Raw genomic sequence first — 26,880 nt, 5'->3', positions numbered from 1 at the left:
CACCATGTGCTCAAACTTAAAAGGCCAATTCATGACACTGTTAGATAAAACATGTAAATGAGTTCAAGGAACTAAAACACTATCACACAGGATCTGTGTATTCAACAGGAGCAGGGTTCAGCTGTACTGGGAAGGCAGTGCAGAGGCGACGGTCTCCCTCTGCAATGTATTATCAATGCCAGCATGTCCTGTGAAAGGTTTGTATTGAATAATAAGCTTTATTCCTTGGTTAAGTGTACACAGCCACTGACAGTAGACTTTGCCTTGCTTCCTACTGGAGCTAGTCGTACACTTAACCAACGAAGCCTAAGCATTATAAATAGACCAGGGTTGTAATAATTAACTGTTGATATTTTTTTATTTAATTCCCTGTCAAAGCCAAGAGCTTTAATTTGTAACTAAGCCTGACACAAGAGCAACTAAATGCACGATAAAGAAGACAGTTCTAATAAATGGTGGAATTGTCTTTCCAGCTGAGAGTAAGAGCAAGTTTCGATTACTGTCAGATCCTCATTAATGGCTTCCGTCCATGTTTGGAAAAATATGGATTTTGTTCAGGGCAAATCTTGGCATTAGTCCCATACATTTCCTGAACAATACATCACCATTAAGCAACAGGCATGAATCACTGATAAACAGGTCAGATCATGTATTAATCACTGAAACAGATGTTAAAGCAGACCCATTTCAGTGTCAAACAAGGGAATCAATACAACTGCATCACAAATCAATACAAACAAAATAATATTATCAACTGTAAAGCTGAAATATGTTTCTTGATCTATCACATATCACAGGGACATCTATCTGAAATCAGGCCATACTCCTTCAGTGAGAGGGACTAGAGCTTCAATATCACGTTAAACAGTATTTCACAAGAATTAAGGCATGCCAGAGGGTTGTTACTGTTGAATAATTGTCAGGTGGTCCTTTACAGGAAGTAAACAACTCTCTCAAAATCTCTCATTAAGGCAGGCCAGCTTAACTTGAGAGGAAAGCCAGAAGGGAGGCATGTTTCCAACGTTTACTACTCCGATGAATCCCTGACCACCCACTTGGTGATGAAAGGGCTACAGTCATACTGTGGGTGTACCAGGATTCGAACCAATCACGTGGGTGTACCAGGATTCGAACCAATCACGTGGGTGTACCAGGATTCGAACCAATCACGTGGGTGTACCAGCATTCAAACCAATCACGTGGGTGTACCAGGATTCGAACCAATCGCAGGTTTCGAGTACCAAAGGCATGCACAGCCAACTGCAACTATGACTGGCACCCACCTCATTAACATAACCAACAGGAACCACTGAGAACCTCAGTCAATGCCAAACACATTTGTGTCTTCAAGTCTCAACCATCATTTTCGGTAGAATTTAGGCTTACTATGTGAAATAATCTTACTAGAATAGAATATATTGTACTAGACATGGGCTATGGACAGTAGCTGATTGGAATCTTGGATCAACAACCCGCCAATACTGCGAAAGGACACCTTTTTTCAGGATGTGCTAAATAAAAAAATATAGTGCTAAATAAAAAAATATTGTGCCAAGTTAACCGCTGAAGAAACATTTCTATTTTCAAAGAGAAACAAATGAACTCTGTTATTTGCCAGAAATAATGTCCAATGGAAGTGATCTTTAGAGTGTTTGCCAAACCTTTCCCAAATGCATTAACTCCAGCGTTATATAGAAGCTCAAAGCTATTAGCAAGAATCATGTCCAATCGGACGCAAAGACCTACAGAGGAACAGTAACATATCAATCACTGATCTTAACCAATACCAGAGCAAAAGACACTACACTTCAAATGTTACAAACTTGCAATGACTTTTCCGAAGAAGAAATTTCTTAATGGCTTTAATTATAATGAAAACTGACATCTTCATATGGCTGTGGCTAGGTAAACAGTATTTGCAGAGTCTAATAATACATGGAATGTCTTAGTGGGATGCCAATCTAAAAAGCACATAGGATTAATATACCTGTGCATCTTCTTGAGTGTCTCTTCAAGTAATTACAGAACTATTATAAAGAGCAACTATTCCAATAACAGGCTGGGTCCAAACATGCCAAGTATCAAGTCATCATTGTACTCTTCAACTTCCTCAATGATTGCAAGTGAACTGTCTGTCCTGTGAAATTGGTTGGTTATATACTCAATTCCAAAAGATACAGCTATTTGTGTTTTGGTGGATGAAACCCAGGGATACATCCTAATACCAACTTTGTCAAACAGATATTTCCTTCATAGACGGCATGAAAAAGTTAACGCTGCATTCGGAAATATTCCAGCTATATGGTGGCGGCATGTTAATAATTGAGTCTGGTACCGACACTCCAGTGATCCATAGCATGACATCGATCTACGCAACTGGGTTGGTTCTGAAAACTCAACATATCAGATCCACCAGATCAATACTACTTTACCAACAACAGTGTTTCTTAAGGTAAAAAATTACAAATTCGAGTTTATTATTTGGTGAATATCTTATTCTATTCTACAACACAGTGATATTCTATAGCCCTAAAATAACGCAAGTCCAAACCAACAATTGCTGAAGGCATGAATTGCAATCCATCCCGTCCAGTACAATACCATTAAGTCACGTCACCTGCTGATGTGAACGTCAGTCACTCCTGTTTCAAGTTGATGGTACAGCGGACAACATTTCTGTTATTTTTTAAATACAGGTATGCCATAGAAAACAAGTAATACATAATTTGTTGAAATAATTTAATGAGTATACTTTAGCATACAGAATCGACTGAACATGCCATAGAAAATTCCAATACATTTTTTCTCCCAAACGAAGACAGTTTATTCAAGGGCTCTTTAGGACATACTGCACATTTCCTGGCCAACGTAAGACAACAGGCCACTACTTGATACACCTATAGAACAGCTGTCTATACCATGGTTAGGTCAGAGGTCAAACCAAGTGTACAGCACTTGGAATCCCCACTTCATTACAGAGCAAAAAAATTGTCATGGGTAAAAATAGAATATTCTTACATCAAAGGATATCAGATAACTACATTGATTAAGAACTGTTCCCATTTACCACTGACTTCACATTCTCAAAGGGCTGCCAGAGTAGCTCTACAAATCATTAGGTTCTCCTACTGAAGCTAGAGCATATATTTTACACAACAACCACACCCCCATTCCATTCCCCTTTTCAGCACTTGCATTTATTTGGTTGACTTGAGGGTTGATCTATAGTTATCTTAAACAAACCTCATACATAACTTTATTCTACCTGTGCAAGACTACAAATACAGATCAACTTCCAGAAACTTTGCATTACCAACAGTCATACACACCCAGAGTCTATGTCTGAAGCTACTGTAAATAGATTATGAAATAGATAAAAGATGGCGAATTATTAATCTTTTTGTTCATTGTGTGTATAAATCTATGCAGTCTAGTGATGAGTTCAACATTATTACTGAAGGCCAAGCAGCTTTTTCCCCAAATGTAGTCAAGGTTTAGTTTAGATATGTCTACTGTCACATTTCTTAAGTCAGGCTCAATGCATACATCATGTATATAGGGAAGACAAAGCAGCAAAATGTAAGAACCAGCTGGATTCGAAGCAACTGAGTTATTGTCCATAATAAATAGTGGACTTCTTGAACTGAACAAACGTAGACAATCCCTAAGATGACAAAACAGCTACGTCTACCCAATGTATTATTTCAAAGATGGCTGCTTGAGGGATAAGAAACTGCAACTGATCAATACTATTCCCATTTCTAAATACCCTAGATCTAACTTAAAATAGTAGCACATTAATACAAATATTTGTCTAAAATACTCCATTAACCTAATTTCTTGATAACATAGTCTGTCTCAAATCAAAGTAGACTGGGAAAGAGACCACTTGTTTCCGTGGAGCCTGTGCAGACATTCTCCTACTGGGCCAGCAAGGGCACCCAATAACTGCTGATGAACACAAGTGTCATATGCCTCTGAGGAGGAAGCAGTCAGGCAGGGATGAAGGCAGACTCTCAGATTGTCTGGGTTGCCTGGCAACGCACAGCTGATGCTTGACTAGAGGGGCTGGCAGAGCTGCTTGAGTATTTAACCAACAGTCAGGCGATAACAGCTTACCATTTGGAATCGGTTTGAAAGAACGAGGTGAGGGAGGAACACACTTTCTCACGCAACTCGAACACATTTCTCTTGTCAATTCATATGGTTGGGTGGCTGAATTTTTCACATGCTAAACTCAGTTGTATTTTTTATAAAGAATATTTGTAGTTTTATTTCGGGGCTTAAGCTTAAAACAGATGAAGTAGATTGATTTTCCACACCTTTAAACATGTTAGGTATAGAAGAAATTTCACCTTTGTTCTTGGAACAACTTCATGTCTTTATTATGGGGACCTAATTTCATTAAAACACAATTTTACAATGAGTGTTACTGAAAGTAACAACTAACTAAAAATAATCTTAAACTTCTGTAATCAAATGTAGTTCTTCGATAATATTTTCTACTTTTTCATATTTCATGACTATAAAATAAAGTAAAAGCTAACTGTCTGAACAATACAGATTTCATTCAGTTTCACTGTATATAAGTTTTTCTGTCAAATCTAATTTTTCTGTGCTTCAGTACTTCAGAATAGAGGTGGCATGTTTACAATGGTCGTGTAAGCTGCAAGTATTCCAATCAACCTAAATCTCAAACAGAACTAATTACCCTGACAAACACCAAGGGCAAATCTGGAAAATGCAGTGTATCTAATATTGAAGAACGTTATAAATGTATGGAACAAAATTTCAACATGAGCATAGTTTTACACTTCTCTTACCCATATTCCACCAATATTAAACAGAACACCTGAAATGGCTTAACACATAGTACCCTGGTTGGTAATCAAACCTGGGTCTTGGCATGAAGAGTTAACCACAACGTTACACCCTGCTGAGACCTGTGTGAACAGTTGAAATAACTGGTCAGTAAAAACTGCCAACTGTCTACCAACAACATAATTCAAGCCACTGGGACACACAGACATCTGACACATAATACGTGTGCTGCTCTTATGACCTCTGACATTAAATACAATATGTTAATTGAACTACTGATGATTTATTTCGTCTGGTGGTTATTAGTGGTGGCAACAGGATATTCTAATGAAATACAGACCTATTAAAGTATGTGAACACTGTTTTCCACTGCAGCCAGAATTATACAAAAGTTTTTAAACAATCAAGTCCTATGTCAAAGAAACTAGTGGCTGGTTATATGACCAATGATCCACACAATCATGGGTTGACCAATGATCCACACAATCTGGGTCGACCAATGATCCACACAATCTGGGTTGACCAATGATCCACACAATCTGGGTTGACCAATGATCCACACAATCTGGGTTGACCAATGATCCACACAATCTGGGTTGACCAATGATCCACACAATCATGGTTTGACCAATGATCCACACAATCATGGTTTGACCAATGATCCACACAATCATGGTTTGACACAATCATGCGTTGACCAATGATCCACACAATCATGGGTTGACCAATGATCCACACAATCTGGGTTGACCAATGATCCACACAATCTGGGTTGCCCAATGATCCACACAATCTGGGTTGCCCAATGATCCACACAATTATGGTTTGACCAATGATCCACACAATCATGGTTTGACCAATGATCCACACAATCTGGGTTGACCAATGATCCACACAATCTGGGTTGACCAATGATCCACACAATCTGGGTTGACCAATGATCCACACAATCATGGTTTGCCCAATGATCCACACAATCATGGTTTGACCAATGATCCACACAATCTGGGTTGCCCAATGATCCACACAATCATGGTTTGACCAATCATCCACACAATCATGGTTTGACCAATCATCCACACAATCTGGGTTGCCCAATGATCCACACAATCATGGTTTGACCAATGATCCACACAATCATGGTTTGACCAATGATCCACACAATCTGGATTGTCCAATGATCCACACAATCATGGTTTGACCAATGATCCACACAATCATGGTTTGACCAATGATCCACACAATCATGGTTTGACCAATGATCCACACAATCATAGGTTGTCATTTATCAAAACAGTTCTCTGAAAAGCATAGCATTATTTCTAGCACATACTGAGAATACTGTCTCTTCTTAAAAAGAAGTCAGCACATACTGAGAATACTGTCTCTTCTTAAAAAGAGGTAAATGTTTCATCAGTATACTGACTCATGATTCACAGCCATATTCAAACCCTTGCATAACACCTGTCTACAGCAGCTAGTGTATGTTGAGTAGAGCAAGGCATAGACTAACAACTAGTCTCTGAAATGAACATATTATACTGAAAAAAGTTCATAGTAAAAAATATATATATAATAAAAAGGAGCCCTGAGACTTTCTTCATTTTCAGAAGCTGAAGCTGAGGAAATCTAGACTTGCCACATTTTCTAGACTTGTGTGGGCTTTCTTGGATATATTTGCTTCAGGGTCTGTACGAGAGACTAAGCAAGGCACAGCTACACATGGAACGAAGACTGATCAATAGCATGCCTTCTGTCACAGTAGTGAACAGATCATGCATACTACGGCAAACTGAGAACACAATCGGAATGTACAAGGCTGAAAAACATTGGACCACGTTGTGGATCTTCAATCAATAGCCATATTAAATGAATGTCAACGTGTTCCCTGGATCTCTATTGACTTGTCACGGCTGACTAAGCATGTCCTGAAATAACGTAATTGCCCATGATCTTGCAATACTAAACTAGCCATGATTAACAAGCTTAGGTTCTAATCACGTAATTAGCTTGATGTTTGACCCCTACTGTATAATCACAGCTGCACTGTTCCTGCCCAGCGAGTTAACTGTGCTGTGCCTAACTTATGGACTCACCAAGTCATAATTAGAACACATACTGGACAGCAATTTGTGCAAACTCATTTAGGATCAAATTCCATCATCTTACACTGCTTGCAAGTTTCCTTTACATCACTAGGGGTTCATTGTTCATGTGAGGAGGGACAGAAAGGGTGAAGTACCATGGAAAACCACAAATTCAAATTAATTGGGGTTTAGGTGAAATGTCAAGTTGTTAGAGTCAGCAAGTAAGCAATCTTACTTTAAACAGTAGTTCTGTTGTATGACACAGCATGTCAGCTTAATGCAAGAGGAAAACCCAAGGTGATGTACGTCCTTGCCACTTAGGTAAAAGCCACAAACACAGTGAGTGAGTGATTGAGTTTAGTTTTACGCCACACTCAGCAATATTCCAGCTATATGGTGGGGGTCTGTAAATAATCCAGCCTGGACCAGACTATCCAGGTATCAACAGCATGAGCATTGATCTGCGCAATTGGGAACCGATGACATGTGTCAACCAAGTCAGTGAGCCTGACCACCCAATCCTGTTAGTCGCCTCTACGACAAGCATGGGTTACTGAAGATCAATATCCTAACCCAGACCTTCATGGGTGAACACAGATATGAAAGCCATGAGCACACATTTGGAATTGCCAAGCTAAGAGTCTATATCACGGTGAAATTGGTGTCCTCAAACCGCACCAAAGGTTTCAGCCATTCTCAAGGGACACAACCATGCACAGAATCATAAGGGCACTTTGGACAAACTGTACAATTCTCATTGTGCAACAATTCCATGCCCCATTTCACACTGTAAAGGTATATTACAGTATGTGTGGACCAGTTAGATATTGTTGACTTTTCATTGACTGGAGTAGAGGCTGCAGTATTACCTGACCAACTAAGGTGCCAGCTTGTTCATGAAGCTTGCTGGTTAAAATCTAAATGCACAGTTTCGGTAAGTAACTGGTGTTAAAACATTTGAATCTAGGGGAACTCCAAATCTTTGACTTTCAATATAAGAGGTATGACAATGATGCCTTATGCAAGGCAAAATGTCAACAACTGATATGTTTTGAAGGTAAACCTGAGAAAGGCAATATGGTACTACTGACTTACCTGTCTAAATTTTGCCCTTGCTTCTTTTTCTTTCATCCTCCCATGAGCAACTAGGTAATCAAATACTTCCCCTGCAAAGCAAACATACAGGTGTGAGAAATGATCAGAGGCAATAACTCATTCATCCAATAAGAGGAAACTGACTGACTGACTGAGTTTGGTTTTACGCCGCTTTTAGCAATATTCCAGCAACATCACGGCAGGGGACACCAGAAATGGGCTTCACACATTGTACCCATGTGGGGATTCGAACCCGGGTCTTTGGCGTGACGAGCCAACGCTTTAACCACTAGGCTACCCCACCGCCCAATAAGTGGAAACATCATAGAATGTCATCAGTCTTTTGTAGCTGGCATGTTTGTTGGACTAACTGAAATTCATATGGACAATTATTTTGTACTAATTTCAGCTACAGGTTATTCTACATCAAAAAAGTGTGACAGGGGTTCAAATTTTTTTTTAAAAGCCGCTTGCCACAGGGCAAGTGACTTTAAGAAAGTAACTTGTCCTGACTAATTTTCCACTTGCCCTGATTTTATGACATAATTATGATGATGTAATTATGAAAGAATAAATCAACATGGTATTTGATGTTAATGTTTACTGGACTATTGATTGAAAAGTGATAAATAGCAAAGAACGATAACTCTACTTTATTATCATTGCGAAATGTAATAGCTACATTTTGAGCAGATATGAAATTAAATCAAAGTTGATTTTCGGTTTGAAACCATAAGTGGAAATTATCTAGTAGCCCACGGACAAGTAAGATACCATTATTTGATTGTCCCGGGCGTCGGGCGTTTGGATTTTTGAACCCCTGTGTGAGCAGCTACATCAGTGGACACTGACTGTATTGTGTCATTTAATCTTTAGCCTGCTGAATTAATTTCAGCATAAGGCGTTGTAAAGAGGGTGGGTGATTTCAAACAGTCGGTGTGTCATTAATTAAGGGACAACTGAAAAAATATTTGGCACATTAATACTAGATAGAAAAACGAACATTATTATCTAAAAACATCCTAATAATTTCAAACATACAGAGGTTAATGACAAGGCAAACATAAATAATGTAACTTTTCCTGAAATTACCTGGATTACTTGATTGACAGTGGCATGCATTTCATATAAGGAACCTGAATAAATCATTAAATTAGCGCAAACCGATTTCAATATTCGTATTTCCGATAACTCTTAATTATCTTACTTCAAATTCGTATATTTGTATCGGCAATTATCTGCACGACGACAAATTAAAAACATTTCTGAAAAATAATAATCGAAAACTTTTCATCAAGTAAACAAATCGTTTTTCGATGTCATCACATATTTTATTCAAATGGCACTATTATGTTTATTCCAACGTGTCAGGTCATGAAAATTGCAGAATATATGATTTATCAATATTCACGAGTCCTAATTTTAAGTGTTATTGTTCATTATCTTCGACACAAGCCTACAGAAAACCAGTGTTGCATCGTGTTACCCGTTTGAAAAACAAACATGGCGCTCTTCGTCCAACCCCTACATTAATCAGTGTCTTGTTAATCAGTGAGTGGTACGTGTCACTTACATGGGCAGTTTGACTGTAAAAACCAGCAAGAGTTTAGTTGATTCGAGGGTACATGTATTTAAGGTAAAATCGTATAATGTCAGTCGTGTAATAGCCAGCATCGCCAAAATGTCTCGGCCGGCAAAACGAGCACGATGTGAGTTGACCCTTCAACAAAAAGTGCAGCTGATAGAAGATTTTGATAAAACGCCTCGACCGACACAGAAAGCATTAGCATCAACATACGGAATCGGCAGACAGACTGTGTCTGATATTTTGAAGAGCGGGATCATTACATTAAGAAGTTGGAAATTAACATGAATGATCAAGCTAAAGCGTGTGTTGGAGAACAACAAATTTGACAAGATCAACACCATGACACATGAATGGTTTATGGCAGCTCGAAGTAAAAGCCTGCGATTTCTGGACCTATTCTTAAAGAAAAAGCTGTTCAGTTTGCTCAAAATTTAGACATTAATGACTTTAAGGCATCAGATGGCTGGTTAACATCATGGAAAACCACGATACAGCATAAAACAATTCAAAGTCAGTGGCGAGAGTGCCAGTGTGAATGCAGATGATGTAGCAACATTTAAGTCCCGCCTTCCAGATTTGACTGGCGGCTATTCTGCAGGCGACATCTTCAATTAATGACGAGACAGGTCTCTTTTTCGAGCTCTTCCGACAAAACTCTTGCTTCCAAATTACATGCAGCAAAGGTGGGAAAGTGTCAGAAGAGCGATTAACTGTGTTGCTGTGCTGTAGTTCCACTGGTGAAAAACTCAAATCACTGGTAATAGGGAAGGCCCAGACGCCCAGATGTTTCAAGAATGTCAGTGTTGACGGATTGCCTGTTTTTTTGGCGAGCCAATCACAAAGCTTGGATGACATCAGCCTTGTATCGTGATTGGTTGGAGCAGCTTAATGTCGGCAAATCTGCGGAGACAAAGAAGAAATATTTTATTATTCATGGACAACGCCTTCCCACAACCATGGCCTTAGTCTGAGCAGCGTGAAACTTTGCTACCTTCCTGCAAACACCACGTCAGTTCTGCAACCCTAGATCAAGGTGTAATCCGGCGCATTTAAGGCACGTTATCGTCGATATCTTTTGAGATCACTTGTCTCTAGAATGGACACATGTTCCAGCGGATGAGCTTTACGCAAAGCAATCACGCGGTGTTAGATGCAGTGTACTGGATCGCGAGGGCTTGGAGCGAGACAACACCCTGACCATTACGCAAAGTGTTTTGCTTTATGTGGATTTGGTGTGTGTGAAACTGTTTGCAGTGGCGATGAAGAAGGGCGACAACATTCCTCTAGCTACATTAGTGGCCACGATAAACAAAGGAAACTACAAGCTGTGCAAGCGATGAATATGTCGAGTGTGATGGCGATTTGCCTACTGAAAACCCAGACTTGAGTGAATTTGAAACAGATCTGCTATCTCAAGTAAAACACACTGAGAACAAGTGTACTGAAGATGAAGGCGAAAATGGCGTCGAAGATGAAGGCGAAAATGTGTTTCCTAAACTGACTTTAAATGAAGTTCTAAGAATGTGCACCCAGATCAAACATTTAGCCTCCAGTCAGGAAACCGACTTCTGTATCATGTGCAGAACTTGGAAAGTGCAGCTGAGGACATTGCACTCGAGGCATCGGCACACAAAATACAAAGTAAAATCAGTGACTTTTTCACAAGGTAAACAAAATATATCTTGTTTTTATTTGAATGAATAAACATGAATGTGCATTCAGACACTGCCTTGTTTCTTATTCAGACATGTTGTTAATGTTAAAGTGACAGTACGACCTTGAACTTCCTGTGTGCGCTGGCGTCATAAGCGAACTTGCAACCCCCCTAAACCAGCACTCTGTCAAAACCGGCATTTTTATTTGGTCCCGAGTGATGCCGGTATTGACAGAGTACACTGTAATTATCTATTACTTGTGGCTTTGATATTGCTGATTCACAGCTTCATTACAACAAAATTATTCTGGATCTGGTATGATAATTTTACATTACTTCATAAAATTCCATGACATGAAAACATTCTTTCAATCACTGTCAGTGTAATCATTGCTCCAAGCCAGTTTTGGTCATCAGTCTGTTTCCCAGATGAAGTCTGGGTTTTTTAACAGCAAAATATGAACATTCACAGTGTGCAAGTAGGTATAAATATTAGGTTACATTTTGCAGTTTTAGATTGCACCAGTGCAAATTCTAAATCGAGCCATGCACTGGGTCACTTGACCAGTTCTGCAGTAGTTTTCTTCTTAAAAATGGACACACGTCAAACAATGTGAAAGTGAGTAGAATTAAAACTTTGAAAGCTCTGCTTTTTGAGGCAACAGAATTATTTCAATTTTTCTCCTACTTGGAGATCAAAAGATGTGCTGTTTAGCTGTTTTAATGTCTAAAACAAACACGGATTTGAGTGAGATGCATTCACACCTGTAGACGGTGACTATTTTTTATCCCATCATTCCAATTTTAAGAAATCCATTTACATCACATTCTTACACTAGATCTGGTTTCATCCGTTTCTGTGAAAGGAAAAAGAATTCATGCATAACGTCTTCGATCATCCGAATTGTCCTTCTTGTGACGATAGACATATAACAATATTATGTTATTATTATGACATACTGACATTTCATAACATCTCCCCGTGTCAGAACATTATTTGAAAATCAACGACCGTGAGATCCATTACGACTTTGAATTTGTAAAAATAAAGATCTACACACCAGCAGCAATATTGAGACGAAAAAATATACAACAAAAGAAGAAAATGACATCTACAGTTGATTACAGCTAACAGTAACCTATTGAAGGTGTTTAATAAGTTAATTCTACTATAAATTTTGGATTTTACGAGAATATGAATCCATTTAGAAAATGTATCAATGGTCCTTTTCCAACTCGTACATATTTTGCCTCCATGGGTGCCATGCCGTAAGTGCTTCCGGTTTCATCAAGGGTGGGTACAATTACAAATATTGTGATTATTTTTTATGATCTGTATTATATAGGTATTGAATCGTTTTCTTAGAATGTATATGAGTTCAGATTCTGATTCTGAACGTGTATTTTCTAACAGCCTTTGTGTATTGTCACCTAAAACCCCCGCGAGTTGGGCCACGCCCTTGCGCGTCACCCACGGCTGTCAACAATGTCACTGTCGGAAGGTTTATCAAACAAAATCATTATAAACTCAATAAATATGATAATTTTTTTACAAAGACAAAATAACAGATACCAAATCAGACCATGTAATTAATTCCAGCGAAAATAATTGGATCTATCAAAAGGATAACACAATTTTTTCGGCATCACGAAAATGTGGAGTTGTTTGTTTATCTATCGTTCCTGTTTCATCCAATCGATGTAACATTGAGATTGTTTTTGTTTATAACAAATTAAACCGAAAGTTACTAATTTTTAGAAAATATAAAACTTCAATGCTTTCTCTTCACCAAAGAACAAAAACATTGATCAAATTTGGAAAAAAATATTTCATTATGAAGAAAATATTAGACTGGGTACCACTCAACGTGATGTACACGAAGTCAACAATGGCCGTAATTTGTGGCTGTGTGCGGAGAAATTTGGTGAACAAATATTTAATTCGTGGGCATTTCGTTTTAAGGTACATAAACTAATTGAAGATTATATATTTAGAAAGCTGAGAATTAATGCATTCCATACATAATTCAAATGACACGTAAATCCGACTTGTTGAATAATTATTGCAAGTTTTATTTGGGGATGTCATTATGCTGCTGTCCTGTTGAATGGGTTCGACAGTAGCATTGAGAGGATTGAACTAGTCCCTAGTGGTTCTCACAATCAGTCTATTTATGACAATAATAAATACAGTTTTCAACCCTTAAATGACATTTACAATATTACTATAAACAAACATATATCAGGAAACACCAAGACTGAGGCCTTGTCTGGCATAAAACCTTTGTGGCAGTTTATCAACAATAGATACCCACACAAATATTTCATGTTCTTCAACATGTTCAGGAGTAAGAAGCTACAAAATTTCCACACCCTTTGATTCTGTACCCATACAGTAGAATTATACTCAAGCTGAAAGCCACTTTGATTTCAACGTTATATTTTAGTACTGTTCACACTAGTTCCCATAATACGACCTGCTACACTTGCAGTGTAGTTGTCTGTGCCTTACACTGTACACATCCATGACAGGATAACAGCTACCTACTTCAGGTACTTGACCCAGTGTTGTCTTCATTAACATAAATCAATCTAAGCAATGATGTCAGTAGCATACTCAGGTTTCATACATAGGTCACACAGGGAGAAAGAAACAGAAACATTCATTACCAACTGCTCAAGCCCGAGTCAAGTCTAACCTTATACTAGAGCTGAACTTGACAACCCATCAGGTATTTAACTTGACAACCCATCAGGTATTTAACTTGACCTGATCAGATCAATATACTGACATGTCAGAAGCAAACTATCACAAATTCCCACACTGGAATTAACTTTCCTAATTCATGTTTCATAACTAATATAACAGATTTGTAAAGGTAACCTGCATTTCACTGATAGCATGGCCAATACAGCAGCAGGAGGCGTAGCACTTGGTTTTGTATTATTTTACTGAATTTAATTTCAAAGTGAGGAATTATCTCTGAATCTTACAAAATAGGAATTCTAAAAAGATCTCAAACAAATGGGTGTAATGTTGAATGTCAACTTCAATGACGACCCTAACTTCCGCAACTAGGTCAAGAACAGACGACCCAGTGATTGAGATTATGAGGAGTGTTCCACTCAATAAATCACTCATCCAGACAGTGACCTGAGAGAAAATAAAGTACTGACTATAGCTCAGATACTTCTACAAGAAAGGTTATTTTCTGAGTGAGTATGATCATGGCATGTCTTATTACACACAATGATACCATAATGACACTGTCATCCTGGTAAATCATATTTCTTTAAACCAGTAACAGCGGGAAATGAAAGAAACACAGAAACTAGGGTGAAAATGAAGTGTGCACACACCCTTTTCTCAATAGTGTGCACCCCCACTTTTTCAGAAAGCTGTATCCGGCCCTGTTCTTGTGAGGTTAAATTTATATTTTAATATATACTAACAAGCACTCAAAAGATTTAGAAATCAGATATTAAGAGCATAAATCATTTTCCAAAGCATAAAATACTTCCTTGTGAATTGAATTGGTTTGGTTTCTAGTTCTGCATGAGACTAGAATCGAGTTATATTTAAAATCATGTTAGTGGTTTCTGTTATGTCCTATCTTAAACAACTTTAAGTGAAGACTTTTTTCAACAATGGATGTGAAGGCTCTAGTCAAAAATTGTTTCTGGTCATAAAGCAAAGAACTAATTCTGCAGTCAGACCAATATGTTTATATTACATGATAAATCAATATTTATCCATATTATGTATAATATAATTACCATTCCAGCATATCCAGAAATCAAATTCAAGTATAACTACCTCAAAACCTCGACCATTATTTGAGTGGGAAGGGAATATTAGTTTATGCATTATTATTATAACAGTGAGTGAGTTTTTAGCCGTTTTCAGCAATATTCCAGCAATATCACAGTGGAGGACACCAGAAATAGGTTTGACACATTGTACCCATGTAGGGATCGAACTCGGGCCTTCGGCGTGACGGGCAAACACATTAACCACAAGGCTACCCCACCACCCCTATATGCATTATAACAGCTGTATCTTCGTGAATGGTAAATAAATTCATTTAGGCCTGGCATTTCAATGTTTAATATAGCAGGTTCAATTATCTACAATGTGGGAGTACAATGACACAATCAACATCACAGTTAGACATGTTGAACATCATGGCCACCTGATTAGTTGCCTCATCAGTCTACTCACATTAACATATATACACGTTGGATACTGTTGGGTTTTATCCAATGCTCTTAACTAAATACCCATGTCAGACTAATTAAGGAAGAATGCGATTATTGTCTTTGGAATACAAGTTACCCTGAACAAACATCACATTAGCTACAACTTTACTTACTTAATATACATGATTAATATTCAAGTCACATTTCCAAATTCATCTGGAACCCAGGTCTGACAACTGTTGGAAGTTTAACCCATGAAGTGGAGAGGGAGAGAAAGAGAAAACATATTATTTTGTTCAAAGTGATTATTTTCTTGAAATTTAGAGGCAGTCCAAAATTGTAATTGGAGATTGCATCTATTTCCCTGATATAAACAAAGCATCAAAACCTCCTCTTCTTTCAGTTGAACAAAGGTTACCCTCACAAACCATAACAATATTTATGCTATATTTATTGATATCAATTAGAAGTTTTATATAGGACAAGTACTGAAGAACTGAACTAAGTGTCTGACTGTTCTAGGTTTGATGAATCTGTGTACTGGGACCAATGTTGTTTTTCATATCTAAATATTTCAGTCAGTCTGTCGGGGGGAAAAGACATACTTCTATGTTTTTGACAATCTTCTGAAGTGAGGTTTAACATCACATTCAAGATAATTGCCCTATTAGTGACTTGCATGCAAGTGTGTGTGCCAGTGTGCTTGTACTGGTCTGAACATAATTTTGAGAATATTTCGCTCATATCACGACAGCTTAAGGATATTCCATTCAGACACATTAAAAAGAAACAGATTCAGTCCATGTATATATTAACCATAGATAGGAATATCTCAAGATGGCAATATACTGCATGGAATTTCTTAAACGCCACTGATGAAATCAGCCCCATTCCCAACCGGTATCCTGTATGACTTGTTTCTAGTGGAGGTGTGATACTCATCCCAGTGCATGCTTTGCTGCTGAGCGCCATGTTTGATGGGGGTTAAGTACATGATGACTCAGTGAAGGACTGAATTCATAAATATAGCTGACAACATAGCTTGGAAAACCTCGGGGCTAAAATAGATTCAGGATCCGTCAACATCGTTGTATTCACATCCAAAGTTGTATAAATATTCAACTTCCTGATAGACAACAGACTGAAGTGAATAGTTCCTGTACATGACTTGATGCATTTTAACTGCAAAGATGCACTAAATAAAAGCCAAGGTCAAAATGTTCCTGCTCTTAGCATGTTTATATACGAGTGAGCGAGTACTGCTTCATGCAACATCAATAATATTGCATACAGCATGTTGGTATGCATTCATTATTAGGAGTGGGTGAGTGAGTTCAGTTTTACGCCGCTTTTTACAATATTCCAGCTATATCATGGCGGGGGACACCAGAAATGGGCTTCACACATTGTACCCATGTGGGGAATCGAACCCGGGTCTTCGGCGTGATGAGCGAACGCTTTAACCACTAGGCTACCCCACCGCCCTCATTATTAGGAAGACAACAATACCTTTTACCAGAAAATTTGGAAAAGTATGTTGGCAGTCAATTGGATTATATTAAGGGGAAAATTATATAAAGACGAAGTACTCACCTCCACTTGCGTATTCCATGACAAGATACAGTGTCTTTTCTGTCTCTATCACCTCAAATAGTTTGACTGAAACAAATGTACAGAACACCTTACAGCTCATACTAAACACAAATACAGAGGTATCTGACCATTCTTAGACAACATAATATTATGAAATGACAAATATCCTATCTTTTGCCTAACTGTCATCCATACAAAATAAATGAAAAAACCCAACATATATAGATGTTCTGTGATTTAATTCAAACTTTCCAAATTTCGTTATATTTAGTTATAATATCTGAAACCTATAATATCAAATTTATTCTGGAAGTCAAATTAGTCAACCCCTCTACATCTGGCTATGATGTCAGTGTTGCCATTTTGCCCGACAATTGAATCTGGAACGTCTTGTCGAGGAAGGGAAATCAATACCGCGTCCCATCTGCACAGCTGACATCATGTGCACAGATAGCAGAACAACCTGTGTTATACAGTCACAGGGAGTCACAATTACTCAAATTATCATTTTCATGACATAATTCCATGGGTTATAATTGGCACCACTGCAGTGTTGCTTGCTCATTCATTGGAACCTTGTCAGTTGTGACCAATTTAATCCAGAAACCCTAACGTACAGAAATCATGTCAGGAAACTATTTATGTACACAAAGGATATTACCACTTATAGTAATCCAGACAAATTCCACGAAGTGATATTTCTATTAGGGAGGTACCGTTGTTGTTATAATAGTTTGTGACTTCAGCCACATGTTCAAAGCCATAGTCTAGTGAAAGCCTTGTCGGTCGGTCTATCAATCAGCAAATTATAGTCTACATAACATCAGTGTCTACTGAACCATGTTGCAGCCTGAAGACTTAAATATTTTGGTATAAATTGATATAGAGGAAGTGAAGATCACAATCTTGTTTCACTTCAAAGTTAATGATATTTTAGCAGTTGAGTAAATGAAGCTGTTATCAGTATTCTAATTACTTTGGACATTAGTTCACTGCATAAATATGGTACACAAACAGAATACCGGATACCCATCTGCCATTTTTAACTGAGGTCATAGCATAACTGTTTTTGAAACAGGCGAAAAACATTGGACATTAACAGTGGAAAGATAATTTAAAATTGAAGTTTCATAATGGTGTACATCAACATCATCAGTGATGTCCATTAAGGACTAATTTCAAGAACACATGAAAGTATATTTCATTAACTTTGGAAACTGAAAATGACATTTACTTGCCATGGCATTTGTTTATGTGAAACTGTTCAGTTTCCTTATCACCAATATGATGGATGGTATCTGGTACTCCATAGTCTAGACATAATTTGGCTTGCTTTATATTGAAAGTACAGAAATATTTGAAGGAATTAGGAGGGATCTAATAGGAATGTATAGATAGAAGGAAAAATGTTCTTCTACATAAGCTCACTTGGACTTACAGTCCAGCGAGGCTAAAATGATACAGGGAAGCAAAGAGATGAGTGTAAACAGGAAGTACAGCAAAGGTTTTCTACAAACATATACTGGGACTAGTTAGGGATCTACAACATGCACTTTACCTATATCTGGATGATCAAGCACCTTCATTATCCTAACTTCTCGAAAGAGCTGAAAAGTGGAAATTAAAACACATTAAACGATGAACAAATAAAGACCATTTACCTATATTTGGGTGATCAAGCCACTTCATTATCCTAACTTCTCGAAAGAGCTGAAATACAAGTAGAATCTTTTCAGTGGACAACATCTTGACAATTGTATTGGATAATCAAACTGATTCACCAGCCTTATTCTCCTTTTGATGTAGATTTGCTTGATCAGCAACTGTAACTAGATCAATGCAGAGTAATATTCAGCTCCATAGAGCCAATGAAAGCTTAATGAGATGCTTTTACCTTCTGTGTCTGCTTTAGCAGTTGAATGTTCAGACATAATGCTTTATCCATTCTTAAGGGGATTTTCAAATTGCCCTTCAACCTTGGCAGTAGATATTTGCGATTGACATAGGAAAATGTCGCGATTATCTAAGAATGAAATCATAATATAAGTATAGTTTCAAAGCTGACCAATCATTTGTGTATTAAATAAACTGAGTTTTACACCAGGGTAGAGGTCAGTCGAGAGTTAAAAAAACACATTCTAAAACGGTGAATGAGTTGCAGAAGATAAAGAAGGAAATGCTCAAGAAAAGTCTTGTGTGTTTCTTTACATTTGCAGAAAAGCCAGCAAGTTCTTAGCTGCATGTAATACAAGACGGGGCCTGAAGTCTCCAAGGGAAGGGATGGGGACTCACCCACACACATTCCAATGTGATTCTGCATCATTAAAGTCCTAAAACATGGACCAGCGCCTATAGTGTACAACAGTAAGGGATCCTATGTCATCCAGCTGCCATGACAGCTGTGACCATCAATACATTCCAACCAGATAATCAGGTTGTAATTATGCTTGTATCATTGGTGAAACTAAGGCTTAATATTTCAACATTGTTCATCTGAACTACCAGATAGAGGATAACAAAGCCTTTACATCAGGTGAGGTGAAATGGGGTTTAAATTCGCACTTAAAAATATTTCGCTTATATGATGATGTGCATGTGAGTGCATGTGTGGCTGCTTGTACAGGCCGAGACTGAAGCTGGTTTTATAGAGCTAGCTCACTGAGATACCATGCTGCAGTTAAGCAAGAATACCCCACTCAGACACATTATACTGACTCCGAAGAAGCGACCAGTCCTTATTATACCCATTACTGCCAAGCGCCAGGCAGGGACTAACAAGTACCATATTTTAACGTCTTTTGCTATGATGCGGCCAGGGACTTTCTGCTCTCCGGGCGGATGCTCTTACCACTACACCATGGAATTAGTTCCTTTACATCAGAAGCTGTTACATGCAGTCCAGAAAATCTTCTCAAATTACAACAGAATACTGCCGCAACATATTTGAAAAGTAAACACATCAATAAAGAGAATAACAAAAGACTCTAAACTTTACTAGTCCTTAATGCTCATAGCAATGATAATATAGTCCAAATGTTTGCAGTATTGCACAGATGCATCTGGTAACCTGGGTTAGTACTGGTCTTCAGCCAACACACTTGTGATAGAGGCATCTTACAGGCTCAAGTGGTCAGTCTCACTACATGGTTGAAGCATGTTATCACATTCAGACATTTGGAATACCAATGCGTAATCCAACAACAGATACAACTGGAATTCCAGATGTCCCACTGGTGTTCAATCAATATTGCATATGTGTATTGAACTCCACGTGTGCATCAGACTGTAAAATAATCCACGGGTGTTATACAGTAAGGTGATGCTCCATTGATTGTCTGCATGCCGCAGTTTGCCTGAATGGTCCCCAAGTGCGACAAACTGCTGGCATAATTGCATATATCTTTCATTAGTTCAGCTACTCAAGAATGTTTCCTCAAATTACATTACAGATGAAATCAACAACCATTAAACAATTCAATATTATGCTAACAACTGCTTGCATTCTGGTATCTGTTTTATACGAAGTCTCGTGTTGACCATTTAAATGAAAACAGACAGGTTGCACTAGCCACGAAGATAAGCATGGCAGCCTGCACAAGCCACAGGACTGACTGACTGAGTTTGGGTTTAAGCCGCTTTTAGCAATATTCCAGCAACATCATGGCGGGGGACACCAGAAATGGGCTTCACACATTGTACCCATGTGGGGATTCGAAACCCATGTCTTTGGCGTGACGAGCCAATGCTTTAACCACTAGGCTACCCCACCGCCCCACAAGCCACAGGAAAGCATGGCAGATTGCACTATGCACAGGAAAGCATGGCAGACCGCACTAGCCACAGGAAAGCATGGCAGATTGCACTAGCCACAGGAAAGCATGGCAGATTGCACTATGCACAGGAAAGCATGGCAGACTGCACAAGCCACAGGAAAGCATGGCAGACTGCACTAGCCACAGGAAAGCATGGCAGATTGCACTATGCACAGGAAAGCATGGCAGACCGCACTAGTCACAGGAAAGCATGGCAGACCGCACTATGCACAGGAAAGCATGGCATACTGCACTAGCCACAGGAAAGCATGGCAGATTGCACTAGCCACAGGAAAGCATGGCAGACAGCACTATGCACAGGAAAGCATGGCAGACTGCACAAGCCACAGGAAAGCATGGCAGACCGCACTAGCCACAGGAAAGCATGGCAGATTGCACTAGCCACAGGAAAGCATGGCAGACTGCACTAGCCACAGGAAAGCATGGCAGATTGCACAAGCCACAGGAAAGCATGGCAGACTGCACTAGCCACAGGAAAGCATGGCAGACTGCACAAGCCACAGGAAAGCATGGCAGATTGCACCAGCCACAGGAAAGCATGGCAGATTGCACCAGCCACAGGAAAGCATGGCAGACTGCACTAGCCACAGGAAAGCATGGCAGACTACACTAGCCACAGGAAAGCATGGCAGATTGCACCAGCCACAGGAAAGCATGGCAGACTGCACTAGCCACAGGAAAGCATGGCAGACTACACTAGCCACAGGAAAGCATGGCAGATTGCACTAGCCACAGGAAAGCATGGCAGATTGCACTAGCCACAGGGAAGCATTACAGCCTGCACTATGCACAGGAAAGCATGGCAGACCGCACTAGCCACAGGAAAGCATGGCAGATTGCACTAGCCACAGGGAAGCATGACAGCCTGCACCATGTACAGGAAAGCATGACAGCCTGCACTATGCACAGGAAAGCATGGCAGACCGCACTAGCCACAGGCAAGCATGACAGCCTGCACTATGCACAGAAAAGCATGACAGCCTGCACTATGCACAGGAAAGCATGGAAACCGGCACAAGCCACAGGTAAGCATGGCAGCTTGTTGAGCTATCAACTCTTCACTGATATCTGTGGCCAGATAACGTATAGTAAGGACTAGACTGTCCTAGTGTGTGTTATCAATATTACAAGCATCAGCAGTTTGACTGAGCCATCACAACATCCATAGCCATTTCAATGTATATAAGGAAAACAACATTCTGGGCGGGTAATTAATTATGGCCTTTGCAGCATCCATGACACTCATGTTCAGTATCATAAGCAAGGTGGAAAAATCAGGACTATAACACCTGCTGACCCCCAAACATCGCCAAACCACTTACAGATAGAATATCTGGTGTGAAATTATTTCAACTGATCAAGTATCTACCTCAAGTTAACAACGTGAAGGTGACAGTTCCCTATCAGGGTGTCGCTAACTACCACCTGGACTTGTGATAACACTGAACTTTGAACTATCACCAGGCATGGTGAGACAGCAAAACAGGCAGCTCTATTCACATTATGTCGTGGGAATATACTGTCGGTTTAATATTGTTGATATCTAACGATCCCAGCATCCCCTTGATTTTGTTTGGCCAAGAAACATATATCTTAAATGAAACAAAACTGGATTTGATCATACTAATCTCAACCTTTGAAACTTGACAACTGAAATACATTTGACTTTGTTGGCTCAATTTTTTGTATTTTAGGAAAAGAATATCATTCATCATAAGTAGGACAAAAAATGGACAGTGTCATTGACAATTAGTACATGTGAACAACTGAAGGCACAAAAGTTCGCTATGAATGGCATTACAGGATCAGGAATGGCAAATAGAAGCCAACATTTACTTAAAAAGACCTACCTGTTACATGTACTAAGAATATATTAATAAAAAAGTGATTGCATGCCTTGATCTTTTGATCAATGATGTAAATGCTCACTGGAAAGCCTGATAGAGTTCTCAGATAGAGCTGAGTTTAACACTCCTTTGAATGGTATTTCAGGTGAACCAGGCTGACAACATTCACAATGTGTATGGAGCAGGAAAACCAATAATCAAGATCAGGGCAATGCTATGAGTCAGTGAGACATAATGTGCCTCTTTCAACAAATATTTCAACAATAATCCAGCAATATCATGGTGGGGGCACCATGTATGGGCAAAATAGGACATTCTAAGAAAGTATGAGTAAACTATTTCATTCCCATCCATTACATTCCCTGTCAAATGAAATACATTTACCAGTAGTTAATTTTATCAATGTGAAAACAACCAAGTGAAAGACTTTGAGGGGTCACATCAGCAATATTTCAGAAAAATCATGACTTGAATATGACCTAAAAATATTCATCCTGTCTCAGCATTGAGATTATTAACATTTCACATCTGGAATTGCTGGAACCTGTTTACTGGTAAGACAAGATGGTTGGCACCTATCATCAATAATATCCAAATAACCATTGAATGAGGTCTACCTCCACAAGACCAAGAGCAAGGTCAAGCCTTCCAATAGACAAAAGAAATAATATCTATTGATATTCATTTCTAAAAGTATAACTACTTCTAGATCTTATATTTTATAGAATAATTTCTCGGTCATCATTTTTTATATAACCTTGTCATTTCAACATTAAAATAAAAGCAGTTCTAACTAATAATATGAACAATGGTTTCACAGGGATCATTCAACAGATAAACATGACATCTCTACAGTAAATATGATGTTATGATATGTTTTGGCATGTAATACTTTCGACACATACTTTCATAAATTCACCACCAATCATAAATAAGTACTAAGTGATTTATCAAATCAAAAACAATAATCTGCAAAATGCTTGCACACAGGACCAGGAAAGCCAAATTTGTATGCCAAGACATTTTCAGACCTTGACCTATCAAAGTCATTTAAAACCTTGTCAGTTCAAGGCCTAGGGCATCATCCACAGAGCATATGTAACACTACAACATTCATAAACCTATGATAAACTTACAGTTAGGACACTTCGTAAGTCTACGAGCACTCAGTGGATTGGAATCTCGACGTTTAATTCACATTAAATGATTATGGACATTATGTTTTCAGTTCAACTAAGTTATCAAGTGACACACAGAATGACAGTGGCATGATTCCTGTCAAACACCCTCCCAAGGCAATCCAGGAGGATGGTGATAATGATTCAATTAGCCACATGCAGTATCACAACAAGAGCGGCAGAAAATCTTATAAAAAAACATTTCAAAGAAGACTTTTTCATGACCAGCAATGCCCAATCTCTAGATTTTACAGATTTGTCCGCAACAAAATCAAAGCTTTCGACACTTACTCAAGGCACTTGTACTCAAATTCAAAGGAAATATCCTTTCGGAATGCAATCACATTTAATATGTAGAGCATTAACCAACTGTTACAAAGGAGAAGCAATGTAGAATCAGCTACATGCTGATTCATGGGTCCTTTCAAGCTCACATTAATGTATTAACAGTCTACTTAATTAAGACTACACATAACTTCATGGGGCATCTAAGTGCACAATGAGGTACTTTAATAATTAGCTAAAAGAAATATTTGAAATCCTGTTGATATTCTACACTGATCAGCTGATGAATGGATGCATGCAACAGGCTCTCATCAACTGTATCTAAATATCAAGTAACAAATTGTAATGAATGAACGAGTTGGTTTAATGCTGCATTGAACAGTATTCCAGTTATATTACAGCATCAGCTAAATGTGGAAGGTAACCCAGACAAAATACAGGCCTGAATGTGACAAATCTTGACTCAACAAATAACAACACCTCAGACAACTGCTCCACCCATGCCCCTACCCAGCTTCAGTTAACACACAAGTCAGTGATGACTACTTAAGACATCACAATCTTGCAGCCATTCATGGCAAAACTAAAATTAGGAGTGAGTATGGTTTTATGCCACTGTTAGCAATATTCCAGCAATATCACAGCGGGGGACACCAGAAATAGGCTTCAAACATTTTATCCATATTGGGAATCGAACCCGGGTCTTTAGCATGACGAGCGAACGCTTTAACCACTAGGCTACCCCATCACCCCTCTAAAATTAGGAAGTCATAGTGGTATTACAACCTGCAAAGTATGGCAAAGCCTTGAGCAGGAAAGTCCTTGCTTCATACTTCCAGCATTCCACCTCTAGCTCTGATGATATTCAAAATTAGCTTGGTCACTGCTGACTATAGATCACTACGATCAATAATATGATACAAATGCAGACCTACACCCAACGGAAATTTAATCAGTATCAGATGTGTATTCTCCAACATCTGAGTTTCATATTTTCAGCCGTGTTTTATTAACTTAATTACTTGCATTGAAACAGATGCGAAACCAGTGGGCTAGGGATTCTATAGATAGAGATAACAAAGAAAGTACTTCTGGAACATATGTAAACGTGACTTCATCACAAACTGATGCTCATGGTTACTGTTGTTCCTTTGCCTGCAGTATTCCATGTCTGAATAGCTGCACGACAAAAATAGGCTGATTCTTACTTTTGAAACTTTTCAGGCACTTCTCATGACGTTAGTCCAGTTATGTCTAGGCCTGTCGTTAACTGACCAGACAAACCAGTGATTAATAAATATCCTCGGCAAAATTCAAGAGCAACAAAATCTGAGTTTGACACGATCAAATTTAGTTGCCTCAGCAATAAATTCAGCAATATTTTCAGTGTCTGGAACCTACTCTGGCCTGAATGCCAAAGTGTTTTGACAGTTCGATTTTTCAAAAGATTAAATAAAGGTGAATTTTATCAATATTTTCCAAGCAGCTGCTCCTAATGGACACATGACATACAAGATTTATGAATGTTTCATGGAGCAAAAGAAGATCAGCTCATTCATCATTCATCATACATAAATACTGACTGAACTGAAAAAAAAAATGGTATCAAATTGTCATCATTCAAGCTCATTAAAGTTTCTCACCTTCTGAAGACTTGATGGATTTAACTGTGTCTTGTCAATAATTTTTATTGCAACCTGCAAAACAAAAAACACCAATATAAACACCGGAAAAGATACACGCATGGATAAAAAGAATGATTTCCCAAGCTAGATTCACTTCAATGATATATTGACAGGAAGTAGTCGTGGTGTGAGTCACAGGAGAAAGTGTTAGTTGTGTTTCCATTGCTTTTAAGTACCAGAGAATCAAACAATAAACAGGCTCTGTAGCTCACCTGATAGGTCTAAGATATTTGCAAGATCACAAACCTGATACATTGATTAAATTAATTTACATTCAAGAAATTAATTCATTTACATTCAAGAAACTAATTACTTTTCATTCAAGAAATTACAATTTACAGATCAAATGAGATGGCTGAATGACACAGTAGTCTGAGTGAAATGATGCTCACATGCAGCTACAAATTGTGATAATTCTTTCACAAAATGTTTCAATCTAGTGTTGTTAAACTTTCTGGGTTTTATCATGTCAGTATTGGGAATTAAATGTGTTTGTGATAACTATAAATCTTGACAAAATGATGAGTCATCAATAAACTTGATATTTGATGAAATTGACAATGATTGTTGTTGATTGTTTACATTCTATCACAATAAAACCTTCAAAATATTTGGTTCATGTATTCAGAATTCCTTCGGTTTATCGGTGTAATTGTTTAATATGTTTTTAGCCTACTGAAATACAACTGGGTGTTATGGGGTAAAGGTGATTACAGAAATGTGGAAATGATGCATCTTGAAAGACTACCTTCAGCGGAAAAATATGATCATAAATTGCCAACACCATGTGGAACCTATTAATGAAGCACTAGATTACAAATTAAACCAGCATTACAGCTGCAGAGTACAGTATAATGAGAATCACACTTTGACCTTTCCTGTACATGCCAGGGTGTAACGGTTCTCCAGACATGTGAAGTGAAGATAGTTCAATGCTCAACTCAACCTGCCAAAATGCTCAGCCTACGCAAACATCTGCGGTCAACGGATGGGTGTGGATAAGTGCAACAATTG

The 26,880-nt window shown here is 38.4% G+C and overlaps 1 protein-coding gene across 13 annotated transcripts in view; it reads right to left on the bottom strand.

Moving 5' to 3' along the window:
• LOC124285363 (MAP/microtubule affinity-regulating kinase 3-like) overlaps positions 1–26,880 on the bottom strand; it is a 64,922-nt gene that overhangs the window by 30,202 nt on the left and 7,840 nt on the right. For 10 of the 13 annotated variants that reach the window (XM_046721576.1, XM_046721579.1, XM_046721587.1 and 7 more), the window contains exons 3-6: positions 25,825–25,878; positions 18,700–18,748; positions 17,039–17,104; positions 8,004–8,074 (exon numbers count right to left, since the gene is read on the bottom strand). In XM_046721576.1, coding sequence (XP_046577532.1) covers positions 8,004–8,074; positions 17,039–17,104; positions 18,700–18,748; positions 25,825–25,878 — 240 coding nt within the window. Of the gene's footprint in view, positions 1–8,003; positions 8,075–17,038; positions 17,105–18,596; positions 18,646–18,699; positions 18,749–25,824; positions 25,879–26,880 lie in introns of all 13 variants that reach the window. The other 3 variants (XM_046721578.1, XM_046721577.1, XM_046721588.1) reach the window with 1 other exon arrangement.

Source organism: Haliotis rubra, unplaced genomic scaffold (assembly GCF_003918875.1).
Source record: "Haliotis rubra isolate DU_JTF1 unplaced genomic scaffold, ASM391887v1 Scf36, whole genome shotgun sequence".
Taxonomy (NCBI): Eukaryota; Metazoa; Mollusca; class Gastropoda; order Lepetellida; family Haliotidae; genus Haliotis; species Haliotis rubra.
This window is presented reverse-complemented; position numbering and strand designations above follow the sequence as displayed.